General features: G+C 42.6%; 2 protein-coding genes across 3 annotated transcripts; both read left to right on the forward strand.

Annotated features, from left to right (window-relative positions):
* The first annotated feature begins 3,121 nt into the window (after positions 1–3,121).
* On the forward strand, positions 3,122–11,372 carry arr3a (arrestin 3a, retinal (X-arrestin)). Of its 2 annotated transcripts, none has more exons than XM_035624819.2 (17): positions 3,122–3,208; positions 4,980–5,011; positions 5,867–5,897; positions 6,020–6,080; positions 6,166–6,210; positions 6,301–6,491; positions 7,426–7,485; positions 7,641–7,717; positions 7,875–8,010; positions 9,013–9,097; positions 9,201–9,273; positions 9,383–9,520; positions 9,778–9,861; positions 9,969–9,992; positions 10,088–10,137; positions 10,242–10,264; positions 10,858–11,372. In XM_035624819.2, exons 2-16 carry the CDS (start codon positions 5,004–5,006, stop codon positions 10,247–10,249), a joined length of 1,071 nt encoding a protein of 356 aa, XP_035480712.2. In that variant the 5' UTR covers positions 3,122–3,208; positions 4,980–5,003; the 3' UTR covers positions 10,250–10,264; positions 10,858–11,372. The 2 variants fall into 2 exon arrangements, with proteins under 2 accessions (XP_035480712.2, XP_047186574.1); XM_047330618.1 differs by having other exon boundaries at positions 10,245–10,264.
* A 937-nt stretch (positions 11,373–12,309) lies between these two features.
* On the forward strand, positions 12,310–14,860 carry znrd2 (zinc ribbon domain containing 2). The gene is made up of 4 exons (XM_035624820.2): positions 12,310–12,427; positions 12,876–13,027; positions 13,127–13,211; positions 13,343–14,860. Exons 1-4 carry the CDS (start codon positions 12,412–12,414, stop codon positions 13,807–13,809), a joined length of 720 nt encoding a protein of 239 aa, XP_035480713.2. The 5' UTR covers positions 12,310–12,411; the 3' UTR covers positions 13,810–14,860.
* Positions 14,861–15,520: the final 660 nt, after the last annotated feature.

The raw sequence follows: 15,520 nt of genomic DNA on the forward strand, positions 1-15,520 counted from the left end.
CGATTTTGTGAGAAACCCTTTACAATCTATGATCGGCTACAGGGGACTGAGAAGGGCCCCATCAGAAACCCCCAACGGGACCCTATTGCCACTAGTTTTCTGCCAAAAGCTTCGTAATTTGAGAGATTTTGTCAAAGACTGAAATGTCTACATGCGTGTGGATCATGTGCCTGGGATGGTGCTGGTGTTTTAAACGTTACTTCTTTACTGTTATTTATGTGTACGTACGGTATGCACTTTAATTTTTGATAATAAAAGAATTGTTTGACGATTGGAATGGTGTGGTGTGTGTCTTGGGGTGGGGTCCATGTAGGCCTATTTGCCTGGGACCCCCAAAGTCCCTGGAAACTCTCCTGTAAAAAGTACAATATTAGTATTTGCTGTGAATGTATGGGATCATCTCACATGTTTTATACACTATGTCATATAGTCTCATTCCAGTTCATCTCATGTTGTCCTGTTTATGTATTTGAACCCTCTTAGCTTCGAGTCAGGTCAGCATCTTATTGGAGTGCTTCATCCCATCTCATTTAGGTCCTGACTGATGAGTGATTGATTGTGCTGGTTTTCCTCTCTCAGCCACCACTCCACATCATTTTCAATGTGTTTTGTCCTTAAAAAGGCTCAGCTGCCCAAAGTACCTTCCCGTCACTAGTCGGAAATAAAACCACTCAGTGTACGGAATCAGTGCAGACATGGGCTTTTAGTAACCATGGGGAAACATTTTATTAATTTCACCTAATAGTTTTGTTTGTTTTTTACTGTTGCCTATTCATATAAACGTGTGGTGTGTTTTTTTTCCCCCCCTCAAATGCAGGAGTTCATTTTTTACTGAGAATTAATTTTGGGGGTTAAAATGAATTCAAAAACAAAACAGTTGTTACGCATGAGCAAATTTGGCACAGGTGACAACAGGATTGAAAAACAATTTCAAGAGTGAATTCGAGACCGTATGGTTGATCAATGCCAACGCAGTTGAGACTGTTTTGATTTGATTCTGTATATTCTTATCAAATGTTTTGATTGAGATGTACACACCACCTGAATATTTGCAGAACACATCTATTGCAGTATCTCAGACCAGAGCATTCCCAGTCCGTTTCCTCTCTTCCTTCTCTCACTCCTTGTAGACAAATAGACATGACCTTTTTCACACTTAGCCGTGTGTTTATTAAGGGAGATCCTACGCACAGAGAATCAAACTGTCAGGTTGTGTTTGGGTTGGCGGTGAACGGGCTAAGACCCAGAGAAGCCACTCTTCCTGGAAACATACTGTCCTGCAGACAGTTAGTATGGAGCCAATGCCACGTGTTCTGTTCAACTTCCACACAAATAGGTGTGATTAGGCTTTACTTCTTTTCCCCTCATTGCAGCAGTCAAATATTTTAAAACTTGTATATCTTGGATTTTTGTTAGCTGTGTTTTGAAACTAATACATTCTGCTGTATCTATCTATCTATCTATCTATCTATCTATCAATCTATCTATCTATCTATCTATCTATCGAAATAAACCTGAACAACACTGAAGATGATAATGGTTTTACACGACGCTTTACCTTTGCAGCTTCTATCTTTAGATTTGTGTGAACTACAGTAACACCTCAGTGAAGTCATGGTCAGTAACATTACAGCACGGTGATCTTTGCCTTGTGGAGGAAACCCCTGTGGCCCAGCGGTCAATCTGCTGACCCCTGAGGTCAGATTCCGTCAATGCCTTTTGGTCACATCCCGTTCATTGTTAAATAAAAATGTGACATTTTATTTTCATTTTTTTTTAAACATTATCCAACCAGATGATGTTTTTAATCGGTCAGTTGCTGTGGGATATTGAATAATGCGGTTTTGAGTCACTGCAGCCCGAACAAGGATTCCACCACTGTTTCCAACTTTACCCCCCAATGTGAAAATATTCCATTTGAAAGGCAGGTCCCAAAGGTCAAAGGCAAACATTCGGCCTGATCTCCGGCAAGGTACCATGAAATCATTGAATAAGACGGCTTACTTTGCCGTGGCCGCTGATGCTCCCATCATCCTCACAGTAACAGGACGGGGATCCCTTAATCTGCTGAGGTCAGACAGGCTGAGGATGTCCACACTGCAACACAGAGACATCATCAAATCTGTCCTTTTTTCACTCTCTACTTTACATTTTTAATCAATAGTTTTAAAAAATTATAATTTAACATAAATACTGCAAATAGTAGCTAAAGGCAGTTAAAGTAAAATATTTTCTATACTGTTGTCTCTTTGACCCAACACATATTCCCTCATCTGGCTGACAGGAGAAACGTGACATAAGTTTAAGATATATATTCATTAATAAGCAATAAACAATAATGGCAGAAATCACAACAAGAGAAAGATAATCACTAAAATACACATATGTCAAACATTTATTAACGCTTTGTCTAATCTCAAAAGGGAGACTGCTCCACAGTCAGGGGGGCCCTGACAGCAAAGGCCCAGTCGCCAGCCGTGATCTGAGGATAACCATCAGAGCACACAGAGGATTAATAAATACTTAATGTAGTTTGGAGTGAGGCCATTTATAGCTTTAAAAGTGATGAGAAGAATTTTTCAAATCTGTGCAGAATGCAACCGACAACCAGTGAAAGTTGGCAAGTACAGGAGTCGTGTTCAAATCGCTTGGTGCCTGTAAACGCCTGAGCAGCAGCGTTCTGCACCAGTCGGCGACTGACGTGAAGGGAGAATTGCGATTTATGTGCTCGTTCTCATTCAGAGACACAGCTCACTTCAGGCTAATAATATAAGTTATAAAAGTAAAAACACAAGTCAATCGTCACAGCAACCCTTGTGTCACGACAGCCAGGCCCTCTTCAACCAAACTAAGAAAATCAGTGTGATCCCTCTCAGAGAACTAAACCCTGAACCTTATGACCCCTGATTTATTTCCGATTGTTTGGTTCGATGAGGATTATCAGCACACTACTAGCGCAGCCATGTGGCACCGTGCGGTTGTATGTCTGTCCCTGTGATTTAGCTGGCCGGTATTTTTAAACCCTTTGTAGTCTGAAAAAAGCCATCAGCTGATTGCTTAACTAGATTAGGGTGCAGTAATGACCCGGTTAAATCCGAAGGATGCGCAGAGCGAGGCTGTCTGCATAAAAAGGGAGATCATCTGTTGCAGATCGCACTCTCCACTTAACCCGGCGCACGGCACGAAGCTCACCGACAACTGAGGAGAGGTAAGACTTCTTTGTGGATGGATGGATGGTGCCGACACAGAGGAAAGCTCCTGCCTGCATTTTTAACTTTGAGCCTGAAACGTATGATCTCACTTTTTGAAAGATATGGTCTGATATCTATAAGATTATTTTAGACTGGAGTCTCTAAACGGGGCTGTATGGTCATCTTCTATATCAGATGAATGTGTAGGAGAATCAAATGTGATGCACATTGTGGGTGAATCATTGCACCAGCCTGGTCTCAAGAGGTTAAAACATCTCTGTTGTTGGACTGTAGGAGCAGCATAAAATATTCATGCTGGTTAGACAGTCGAATATTTTCATCGTCCCCGAGTCTTACGTGCCGGCAGACAAACGATCAGTAAAATGAACCAACCGCCAGTCTTTTCTCTAGTATGTCTGAAGAGGAACTGGCTGAAGTTCAAGGAAAGGTTTGACTTCAAGTCTCCAAAGTTGTCTGCAGACGGCAGCCATCATCGGTAGTGCTTAACTGACCAATAATTATAACTATAATTGCGGTAAACATAAAAAATGAATGTTACTGAGTAGGCGAAGCAAAGTGGTTGCAAGTTCTTAGTTCATTATTATTTACACTGATTGGCCACAACATGAAAACAGGAAACCGGTTTTAATCTAGTGCCTGATTGGTGTATATTTGTTCTTTAGTTAATTCTGGAATGTCATGGGAGACAGCTGAAACTACAAAATGATTGATTGTCCAAAATTAAGCTTTTCATGACAGGCCATGGATGTACAGTAGACTGTTAGACAATCACAACTGAAGGACGGAGCTGTGCTGTTGCCCTATGAGGTGCTGAGAGCGAACGCAGCCTGAGATCCTGAAGCCACACAGTTTATTAACCAAACAAGTCCCCATTCTCCTCAATGCCTTAGCACACCACAACAATATATAAGAAATATATATGTATTCACACTCTTATTCCCTAAAAGCTAGTTACCACCTTTCATTACGTGATCACCATTATATGTTGTGATATGTTGCCTTCTTTCCACAGTGATTTATTAATTGGTTCAATTATTATAATTTTTATAATTCAGTCAAGTGTTGTGTGTTACAGTTTGAGATGAGATTGAGGACTGTTTGTTAATGTCATGATAAAGGAAACAGTTATGTTTTTGATTGAGTTTTTGAGGGGGGGGGGCGTTCTTTGTAAATATCGTGTAGAACCAACAGAAATGAGACCAGACAGTTGCAGGATGCATGATTCCTGAAAGTCAATTTTAAAAAAGACATTGGCACAACAGCTGATTTTTAAAATGTGACCCCTTGACCTTTCTGGAATAATCCACATTACAGTAGAGTTACTGAACAGTGGAGCTACTCTTAGGACTTAATGTCTCCAAGAATACTACTGCAAGTTACTGAATGGGTTTTATCCATTTAAATGTCCATGAATAGTCCATCCAAGCATCAGCTTTGGCACTGCTGACGGGGAACACGTTGTGACATAATCGGGAGTCCCATGTAAATCTGTCCAAGAGTTTGGCGTGAGGCCGATGTCTTTTGAATGTGGAGGGGGGGCACGTTGGAAGGAAGGAACAGGGGAACAGATAACGGCTTTGGCTCAGGAGCTTTAACACCGAGGGTGTAATCTTATCGCAAAGGATTAACCTATCGTACCCTCAAAACAATGCATCACTCCGGCTGTCAGAGAGCTGAGAAGGATCAATGACTTAATCAAAAGGTTTGACTGATGCTGTGACTTCTGGGTGACTGACAGTTCATCACCTTTTTCTTTTCTCCCGGCAGAACATATCCGGACATCATCCAGAGATGGCAAAGTGAGTGTTGCGTTCGCCTTTTGTTGTTTTCTCTCTGTCCCCCAAAGGCCGCTCCCTCGGGAGCTGGGCTCCAAACGTACCTGCTTCAAACAGAAAAAAAAATTCAAGCTTGAGAGAATATTCAGAGAAGTAACAGCTATTCACACTGTCACTCCCCAAATATAAGAACCTAAAGTGTCCACTGATGGGACGACTGGTCTGTTGCGATGAAAGGAGCTGAAACACTCACGCGAACACCTATATTAAATTAAATAAAATATTTAGAGTAGTTCTAATTATTTGAGGTTTGTAAAAGCTTAGTCGGCCGTCCGTGTCTGTTTAAATGTGGTTTCAGACAATAGCACAGCAAATTATCTTCTTGGGATAACACTGGTAAACAGCTGTTAGAGAACTATGTTAATACCATTTGTAGCTCCCTAACCTGGGCCAGCCTCTCAATACGGTCATGACAAGCTAAAGCTGCTCCACACTTAGGTCATCCTAACTGGATAAAAGGGAATAAGGGATTACTGGCCCTTCTGTTGCATGCCAACCCACTTTGTAATTCATTTACATTCGCAGGCCATCTTCTGTCTTTGCCATAGGCCTCGTAAAATGTTACGCAACTAAATTCAACTTTTCATATATGAATCCTGTGAAGTGACGACTGCCGTGGTGAAGGAAGAAAGCACAGGATGGGAGACATAATGAAGCAGGGAACGATAGATGAATTAAGGGAGCAAAGCCAAAGGAGAGGAAGAAAAATATAATTGTTGCAAAATAATATATATATATATATAAAAGGTCAAAAAAGTCTTTTAAAGGTTTTTGATAATGGCAGATCATGACACCAGTGGTCCTTTTTGTGTCTCTCAGAGTTTTCAAGAAGACTAGCGGAAATGGAGGGGTAAGTCTACATTTGTGGATTTGTGTCGAGTCTTTTCATAATTTGATTTGTGTAGTTGTTGCCATCAATGGAAACTCGGCACTCGACACACTGAGCTGATTTCCCTTCCTGTTGTCCCACAGCTGACCCTCTACCTGGGGAAGAGAGACTATGTGGACCACGTGAACTCCGTGGACCGAGTTGGTACGACTCACCTCCAGTGTGTGTGTGTGTGTGTGTGCAGCGGTTGATAACGTTCACATTATCTGTAACACTGCTACCTTTACAGATGGTGTTGTAAAGCTGAACCCAGCAGATTTTAAAGACAGAAAAGGTAAAATCCACAAAAATGCAACTTCCCAAGCGAAGTCACTTTGCGATGCGAGATGCAATAATTACACGCTCTGCTGCCATGTGTTGACAGTGTTTGTGCAGTTGGCATGTGCCTTCCGCTACGGCAGCGATGATCTGGATGTGATGGGCCTGTGCTTCCGGAAAGACATCTGGATCCAGATTGTCCAGATCTACCCTGCGACCGACAAACCCACTCTGACCGCCATGCATGACACTCTGCTGAAGAAGGCCGGGGACGACGCAGTCCCTTTCTCTTTTGAAGTATGTCACAACGTGTCATGTTACAAGTGTAAAGAGTTTAAGACCACAGGCTGTTCAACCACCTCTTCACCGTTCAAGTTTATATGGCAAAAGGATTCATGGCCACAAAACTATTAACTTTTAAATATCTTATCTAAAAATCTTAAAATCTTTGGGACTTGGCGCCATGGCAAATTTCTTAAACTGCAGGGAATATATGAAATAACATATTCTTAATAAAAAAATGAATGAATGAAACATCAAGTTAGAAAAGAATTTCTACATAATCATTTTATTTTTTTATTCGTAAGAATTAGAGGAACTAAAAATGTGGTATTTGGGGGTATGTCAGCGACCGAGGACACGGTACCAAGAACCACATAAGTTGTCACATCCCCTGGAATTCAAAAGATGATGGGCAATGACAGAACATTGCACATATTTTCTTTGATTTTAAACTTTTAAAGCATTTAAATGCTGCCTTTAATTTAGTTAGTTAGGGTTAGGGTTTGGGTTAGGGTAAGGGTACTGCATTTTACATCAATCGACAACTTCTTTCGAACCTATCAAAAAGAAGCACTAATATTTAAAAAGTCACTACATCTACCGCTCTTCTCTCTCCTCCGCTGCATTTTAATATCTGCAACTGTCAAAGGAAGGGAAAATTCCGAGACGGAAGGTGCCAATAATGTGTCTCTTACGCTGGTTGCCAACCGCCATTAAAAATGACGAAGAAGAGCGTACAACCAATCACGTTGCGATCTCTGGTTGTGGCCCAAGAACACGGCCTCAAACCATAGCTCGGTATTTGGCTGGACAAACATGTCGGAACTCACATAACTTGTTTTCCAAACAGCTGCCTGCATGCAAGCTCTAGAAATATGCATTATTTTGTAAAATAAACAAATAGAAATAACTCAACTGTTGAGTAATAATTGTTTGTCTTCCTCTCCAGATTCCCAACAACCTGCCGTGCTCAGTCTCTCTGCAGCCTGGGCCAGATGACAATGGGAAGGTATGTATCTTTTGTTAATCTGAAAACAGCATTCACCTTCACATTTCAATGGATCGCATCCCATAATAACCTAAATGTGCAGGAAAGTGCAGTATATTCATTTTTGCCACTGATCACTGACGTAGGTTTTTTTTTTTTTTGCTTTTGCTTTGCAGGCGTGCGGTGTCGACTTCGAGGTCAAAACTTACCTCGCCATGGAAAAGAGCAACCCTGATGAGAAAATTGAAAAGAAGTGAGTTCACTTTCACTCCCTGTCATTTCCTGCACCTCTGATCTCACAAGAGTTAGTGTCACTACTCTGCCTGACTAACATTGTCTCTACTCTGTCCCGCCTCCCCCCCCCTTCACCCCCTCGCTCCCTCCTGCCCGTGTCCCGTTCTCTCTGACAGGGACACTGCTCGCCTTATCATTCGTAAAGTCCAGTTCGCTCCCACTCAGGTGGGCGCCGGGCCCAAGACTGAGCTCTGCAAAAGCTTCATGATGTCTGACAAGCCCGTTTATCTAGAGGCTTCGATGGAGAAAGATGTACAGTGGCAAAACTTCCCTCAAACACTTCTTTACAAACATTTACTAGCCATGCTGAATATTCACGTTTCCAGAGTGAGGCTGACTAGGGGTTGCACGACTCCAGATTTTTGAAAGTCGACGGCGATGTGGTGAATAATGAGTCAACGTCATGGATAAAAACACAGGAGAAAGATCTGTAGGCTATTTGCAGAACCTAAACCATATGCTGACAACAGAGTGCTCAGACACGTACAGTATTGTTGTGGCAGACAAAGTAACAGATGGAGTGTTAAGTGTTAGGGAAGACGAGCAGACTGAGCTGAGGGTAGAATACTTTGGGGAGGAAAACTAAATGTGCCTGCTCTCTGTCATGGTCCTGCTCAGTCACAGTTTCAGATTATCACATTGGAAACCTAGGAGGGAAATGATGTTGTGAAATGATGTAATGAAATGAAGTAAAGCATTAGGAGATCGTTTGAAATCAATTAGGCTGGCAGGCTACATTCAGCAGACTCACCTGTTGCTGCTCTTAATCCTCCCTCATCTTCTGAAGGCCTTCTCCATGTTCCGCAGCTGAAGGTCAACCAACCTTTAACAAGGAAATTCACCATCACGTTCAAGATTTGCAGTTGTCTTTTCTCTGTTACGTCGGGGCGTTTGGTGAAGTTCCTAACTGACTGCCGTTGGCAGGATATGAGCATAAGCAGATTAGACTTTTTTAGATGAGTGTGGATGACACTTGTACGTTTGCTGTATTTGCTAGGAGAACAGGTTAAGAAATATTTCCACCCACTTGATGCACCACTACTGTTTTGCTGAAATGACCCACAGGGCTCCTCGCCTCCGTCTTAGTCATGTGATGAACGACCTGCTGACGTCGAGCTTTAAGCGTCATCGCAGAGTATTAACGTGGACGATTTGGCTGGTCTGTGCAACCCCTAGAGCAGGCGGAGAGAAGGTTATCCTGACTATACCACCATTCCCCACCATTAACGCAATGTCGCCCTGTTTTGGCCACAGCTCTACTTTCACGGCGAAGAAATCCCAATCAAAATCAAAGTCAACAATGAGAGCAACAAAACAGTCAAGAAAATCCGGATCCTCGGTAGGTTGCCTCTGTTGAGAGAAAGAACGCGACTGAGAGAACAACGCAAGTATTTTTGTCTCACCCTGTCTTCCACTCTGTCTCCACTCTTCTCCTCTCACAGTGGAACAAACTACAGACATCGTCCTCTACTCAGCAGACAAATACACCAAGGCGGTTCTCAGCCAAGAGTTTGGGTGCGTGGACACACATGAGAGTACTGAACACACAGGAGATAAAAAGTGCCAAGTATCACGGAAGCTGTGACAGAAGATGTGGATTTATTGTGGTTTCATCCTCCTATAGAGAGAGTGTGGATCCCAGTGGCACCTTCGAGAAGACTCTGACCATCATCCCCCTGCTGGCTGAAAACAAGGAGAAAAGAGGTCTGTCCCTGGATGGACGACTGAAGGACGAGGACACTAACTTGGCCAGCTCCACTATGTAAGTGCACCAAACGCAGCAGGCACGGCGGGAGTAGGATTATCATGGAATTCAGTCAACTGCGGCTGCAGCGGCGGTTATATCTCTTCTGTGACCGACAGTTGTCCACGTGCCACATTTTCCCACTTGGTTTGTTTGACATTCACAGTGTTTTTTTATTGCACGTCGCTCAACATCCGTGACGTCTTGTAGCAGAGCACGTAAGTTGAATTAAACCGTCTAATCCCCCAAATCCTTGTAAATCTTCCTCACCACAGGCTGCGAGACAGGGTCGAAAACGACGTGTTGGGGATCCTGGTTTCCTACAAGATTAAAATTAACCTCATGATTGCCGGAGGAGGGTAAGTGCCTGTCCATGGGGGGGGGGGGGGCTCATGAAAACTCAATTAACGATTAAATGGTGTGAAAAAAACAAAAACAAACATTTGTCCCTCTTGTCCTCATGTAGCCTGCTGGGCGGCCTCACATCCAGGTGAGTACTATCCATTACCTATTATATCACAGCCAATTTACAGTGATTTACCAAAAATCTCTATGAGTCTGATTGGTTGGTTGGTTTTTCTGCAGTGACGTCACAGCGGAGCTGCCATTGTTGCTCATGCACCCCCAGCCTCAAGGTATTGTTGTTGTTTTTTGATAACTGCACAGTAACACAGTTTATGTGCTGCCTTTTCTGATGATTTCCTTTCTCATCTTTCCGTTTTATTCCTTTCACATCAAGCAGAGTAAAGACTGCACATCATTGTAAGTATCACATCACTCTTCTTCTGAGGGCCATCGTCTAGAAATCATATTGTTGAGATTTATCGTACAAGTCAACCAATAAACAACTAAATTTAGAGGTTACCTTTTTACTTTTTTAGAAGAACGTAAAATGATTAAGACTAGCTCCACACTTGATGCACACTTAATGAATTAATTATATCCAATAGTGTAAGCTACATGACTACTACTTTTATCTTTGGTACGTTAAGTATATTATGATGCCAATAACTTTGTATTTGTTCACATTTTTGAATTAATGACTTTTACTTGTGACAGAGTATTACTACACTGTGGTGTTGCAATAATCAGTATTAATGCTTCTTAGCTAACAAGACTTAATAAATGAATAAAATGTTATACTATTTAAAGATTGGATATCTTTTTTAAATGTATTCTTCACTTTATAGAAGCCTACAGTAAATGTCCACCGATCATTGAGTTTAATGTGAGAAGTTGCATTTTAGTGGGTATGTTAGCATCAACGGGGAAACGCTTTCAGGTGATACTTGTGTTCACCTTGTCCACATGCTGCACATTCTGCGAACTTCTTGTTTGTGTTTACTTCTTTTCAGAGAGGATGTTACCCTGGAGGTCGAGAAGAACCCCACAGGCAGACAGGAAGACGAGGGCAAGCAGCACAAAAGAGAGAAGAGGACTGTGACTAATGTAATGAAACCAAATAACAATAACCGGGCAACTTAAGAGAAGGACCTCTTCAGTAAACCAAGGGTAATCATTCAGATGTAACATCCGCCCCCTCACAAATCTTTTTAGTCTCGTTTCTGTTGTTTAATTAATGTAATTAAGCTGTGTAGAAAGTATTCGTATTGCAAAAATAGTGGCCAACGTTTTGTAAAAGAACAGAGTATAGAAATGTGAAGCATAAAAATCCTTTTCACCTCACGTTAGAGTGGAGGAAGGTGAGAAATCAGCTTGACACCCATAAACATCAGTGTGCTTTGGATTAAAGTGATAAACTTGGCTGTTATTTTGAATGATACTTTCTGTGAAATGTACCTGTTTCTGTTTTTGACTGAATGGCTAAGTCAAATAACCCAAAACGCAATAAAATTATTTCAAAAACAGATTTGTTGTGGTGCAGGGTTTTTTATTTTCTGTCTCATCAAGGTATTTCTGGAGTCCTCTGATAGTTATTTGTGGATGGGGGGGGGGGGGGGGGGGGGGATGAATAAACATTGTAATCATACTTCTACTTCACTACATTCCAGAGGGAAATATAGTTATTTCAGCTCATAACAATTATTTAGAATTGACATAAAATTATACAAATCACCCAGGATACAGGGAGGGAGACGGCCGTCTAAAAGACTGCAATTAAATGTTAATTTTTAATGTTTTGATCTCCAAAAATATTTGTTCTGCAAATATTATATATAAATAAAATGGGTAGACAACCATCTAAATGCTCAGCATCTGAACAAGTGCTGTCAAACAGAGGAATCTGTAGTATATGCAGGGCCGGTCCAAGGCATAAGCAAACTAAGAGGCTGCTTAGTGGGGGGGCCCAATGTAACTATAGGCACGATACAACCATAGTCAGTCAGACAATTGATGGAAGAGGCAGTAGCAAATCAAATTCTGCTTAGGGCCCCATCTAGGCTAGGGCCGGCTCTGAGTTTATGTATTATGTCCTGGGATTGTTAAAATTCATTATTAAACACATACTCAAATACATTTTAATGAAATCATCTCAGATTATTCAGATAAATGGAAACACATTTTTTAAGGGGGGTAAATTAGCAGTGTTTGTGTTGTTGAATGTTGTTAAAGGGATAGTTCAGTGATTTTGAAGTGGGGTTGTATGAGTTACGTATGCATAGTTAACATGTAACTACTTCCACCTCCCCTCCAAACTCCATTAACTGACTTCGCTGATCACCATCTCCATAAGGTCACATATGAACTATGCATAAGTAACTCATACAACCCCACTTCAAAATCACCGAACTATCCCTTTAACGCCGCCGAGGATGTTGTTGTGTTCATTGTTCCGCCAGCAGGGGGCCACAGCGACTCCGACGCTGAAAGTTTCTCCCTGACCAGCGGCGAAGAAGACGACGACGCTGACGTCACCGCGCACAACGTGCAGCAGCACCCGGAGCAACATGGCTTTGAATGGAGGTTCGTGAACTTAAGACCAAGATAACTTTGACATTTCTCCCGTTCAGCTGTTGGGCTGTTACAGCCATTACACGCGCGGACAGTGGCTCCTGAGTTTAGTTCTGTTTGGTGTTTATTTGTTTTTTACTTGACGTGTCGTCGCCACTACAGACATGTCGCGAGCCAGACGTTAGCCCGGCTGCTTAGCTAGCTATCGCTAGCAGAGCACTGCGACTGTGTTGATCCCTGGTCACTAGTTTAACCAATTGACCAAAGAGGACAAACACATGACATAACATCTACTGAGTGAAGACAAAGTGGCAGCACGTGTTGGCGCGGTGCTAAGACCCGTCTACGAGTTGTGTTACAGCAAAAACACACCCGAGTGTCATGAGGGAAATGCTGCAGCGCAGTGTCTGTGTGGACACAGAGCGGTTATGTTGAACCATCCCCCTGTTACTGCCCCCAGGTGACGCGGACTTCGAGTGGGAGCCTCCAACCGAGGCAGAGCTGAAGGTGATCCATGCTCGCAGGGAGCGACAGGACAAGATCAGCAAGCTGATGGGAGCCTACCTGCTCAAAGGATACAGGATGCTGGGGGAGTGCTGCGACGTGTGTGGGGTGAGTGGAGAGGAGCCCCCCCTCCTTGTTTTCTCTGTGAAGGTGGGAGGGGTCAAGTAGAAAGGGTGAAGTGGCATAACTTTTGTTTTGTGTTTGCAGACTATTCTTCTCCAGGACAGGCAGCAGAAGCACTACTGTGTGTCGTGTCAGGAGCTGGACTCTGACGTTGACAAGGACAACCCTGGTATACACACACACACACACACACACACTCACGTGCACATTTAATGCTCACACCAGCTGTCCCTCCTCCACCATTGCCCCTTTGACCTCGTGTTTCTGCTAAAGTGTACGTGTTTCTTACACTCCTCTCAGCTCTAAATGCACAGGCGGCGCTGTCCCAGGTGAGAGAGAGGCAGCTTGCAGCCCAGGCCCCTGCACTGTCCCAGGAGCCCGAACCAAACGAAGGCGCCAGCAGCAGCCAGGCAAGTGTGTCAGTTGCTCAGCCCAGACCAGAGCACTGTGAAGGGGCTGCTGCAGGAGGTAGAGCCTCCCTGCTTCCACCTGCTGTGCCTGCTCCCCCAGCCCCCGCCCCCACCGCCGCCGCCACCGCAGTAGCAGCAGCAGCAGCAGCCCTGGCACCAACCCGTCCCCCAGTTTGTCCACAGATCTCTGCCCTCCAACCTGTGTTGCAAGAAGCGGAGGAAGCTGTTCTCACTAAACTCCGCTGGGCCACCAACCAGCTACAGAGCTCAGCCTCCCTCGAGGCAAGTATCCAGCTCTGCGGCCTCATCGCCAGCTGTGCCAACTCACTGCGCAGCCTCAAGGAGCTCAGCCAGTAACCATCATTGTCTGGTTGAAACTGTGGGGTAGTGGGAAGGCTGTTTTTATTGGCCCCTGTCTTGGAATACTGACTCTGGTTTGCTGGTTTGCAGAATCTCCCTTTGACTGAATCCTTGCATAGAGCTGAATTCAAAATTGGTCGGAAAAATGCATCTGAAATGGCAATTTAAGTGTCAAACGTGCGCAGTTTGCTCTTGAGTAAATGTAACTGTACCACTGGCAGAAATACCATGTTACCTAGTTTCTTAATATGTTAATTTGACAGTTTTTTTCAACTTGTAAGTTATGATATAATTATAAAAACTGAACACCTGTCAAGGCACGTTAATTGTTGGAATTCATTTAAAAACATCTGACCATTAAAAATCTAAATAAGGCTTAGTCTGTATTTTACATAAGAATAATGCTAACCTATTCATAGGTGGTTGGCTCTGGAAAATCCAAAATGGCCACAGTTACTTGACACCTTGGACCTTATTTCTCCTGATTGATTGTTCACTAGTATCACACAAAAAATATGTAGGTTTGCGAATAACAATTTTAACAAAAGCTTAAAACTCCTGTGCATACATGCCCTTTTAATTGCACACGAGTCTGTGCGACTAGAACATAAGTTATCAGTTAAAATGTAAAGTCTGTTGCTATGTGGTTTAAAACAACAGTCGCTTATCTGACCCTGCTCTTCTCACAGACACAGGTGCATTTTTCTATTTGCTGCTCAGATGGATTTCTTGTGTCTCTGGTCCCCTGGTGGTATAAAGCTCGTCACCGTGTGCTGGCAGTGCTTAGTTTTTTTTTATTGTAAATATCTTTTTAATGCATGATGGTGTTGATGGTCAGTTTTTTCAGTGATGCTCAGATGAGAGGGGTCAAAGTTCAGGGGTCAGACTGATTGTTCTTCATTCATTAAAAAAACGAAAAACACCCAGAGCAAAATAAAGTGTGCGCTGCTCATCAGTAGACAGCACTTTGTTTTAGAGAGAGAAAGTTTCAATGTTGTTCAAGGCTGTCAGTATTCTAAATATGTACCTGAATAAAGCTTTGCCAGTTCAGGAGTTCCACAGCATGTTTTTCTTTTCCCCACAAGACGGTGCCATAATTGAAAAGCGGTGGTTTACATAAATCAATTGTACAGTTTTAAGTCTTAATAAACACATATGGATTGAATTTCTATTTGCAACACCTTGGTGATTATAGATAATTGGGGATTTATTAATTTATTGTCTCTTTAATGTGGAGTAAATTAACAATCCACTAGTTTACCTATTTATGGGCTTGTTAAGAGTGTCGCTGTTCAAAAGCCTGATTTTTATGTCTGCTGTCAAAATGGCAAGGATGTAGCTTATGAGAAATCCAGTTGAGTTAAACAAACTGATGACATTCTCAAAACCCTCTTGCGCAGTTTCAATCGAATACACCGTGGATGAATTATAAGGAGATTCAAATTCTACGTAATTTTTATGTTATATATAATCCAAAATGCTCAAATAAAACTTAAGCAAACAATCACTTGAGAATGGCTACAGAGACAATGAGGACAGTTCATAAATTCATTATTCGATTCAGTAAAAGAATAGATGCCCCATAAAATACAAGCTGAAGACACTTTTTGCAGACGCAGGAGGTTCAACCACGACAAAAGCATGCCGTTGAGCTTTCCACTCTTATTACTCAGAAGATAATATGACTCACGTCTCGGTTCTGCCTCAG

Source organism: Scophthalmus maximus, chromosome 2 (assembly GCF_022379125.1).
Source record: "Scophthalmus maximus strain ysfricsl-2021 chromosome 2, ASM2237912v1, whole genome shotgun sequence".
Taxonomy (NCBI): domain Eukaryota; kingdom Metazoa; phylum Chordata; class Actinopteri; order Pleuronectiformes; family Scophthalmidae; genus Scophthalmus; species Scophthalmus maximus.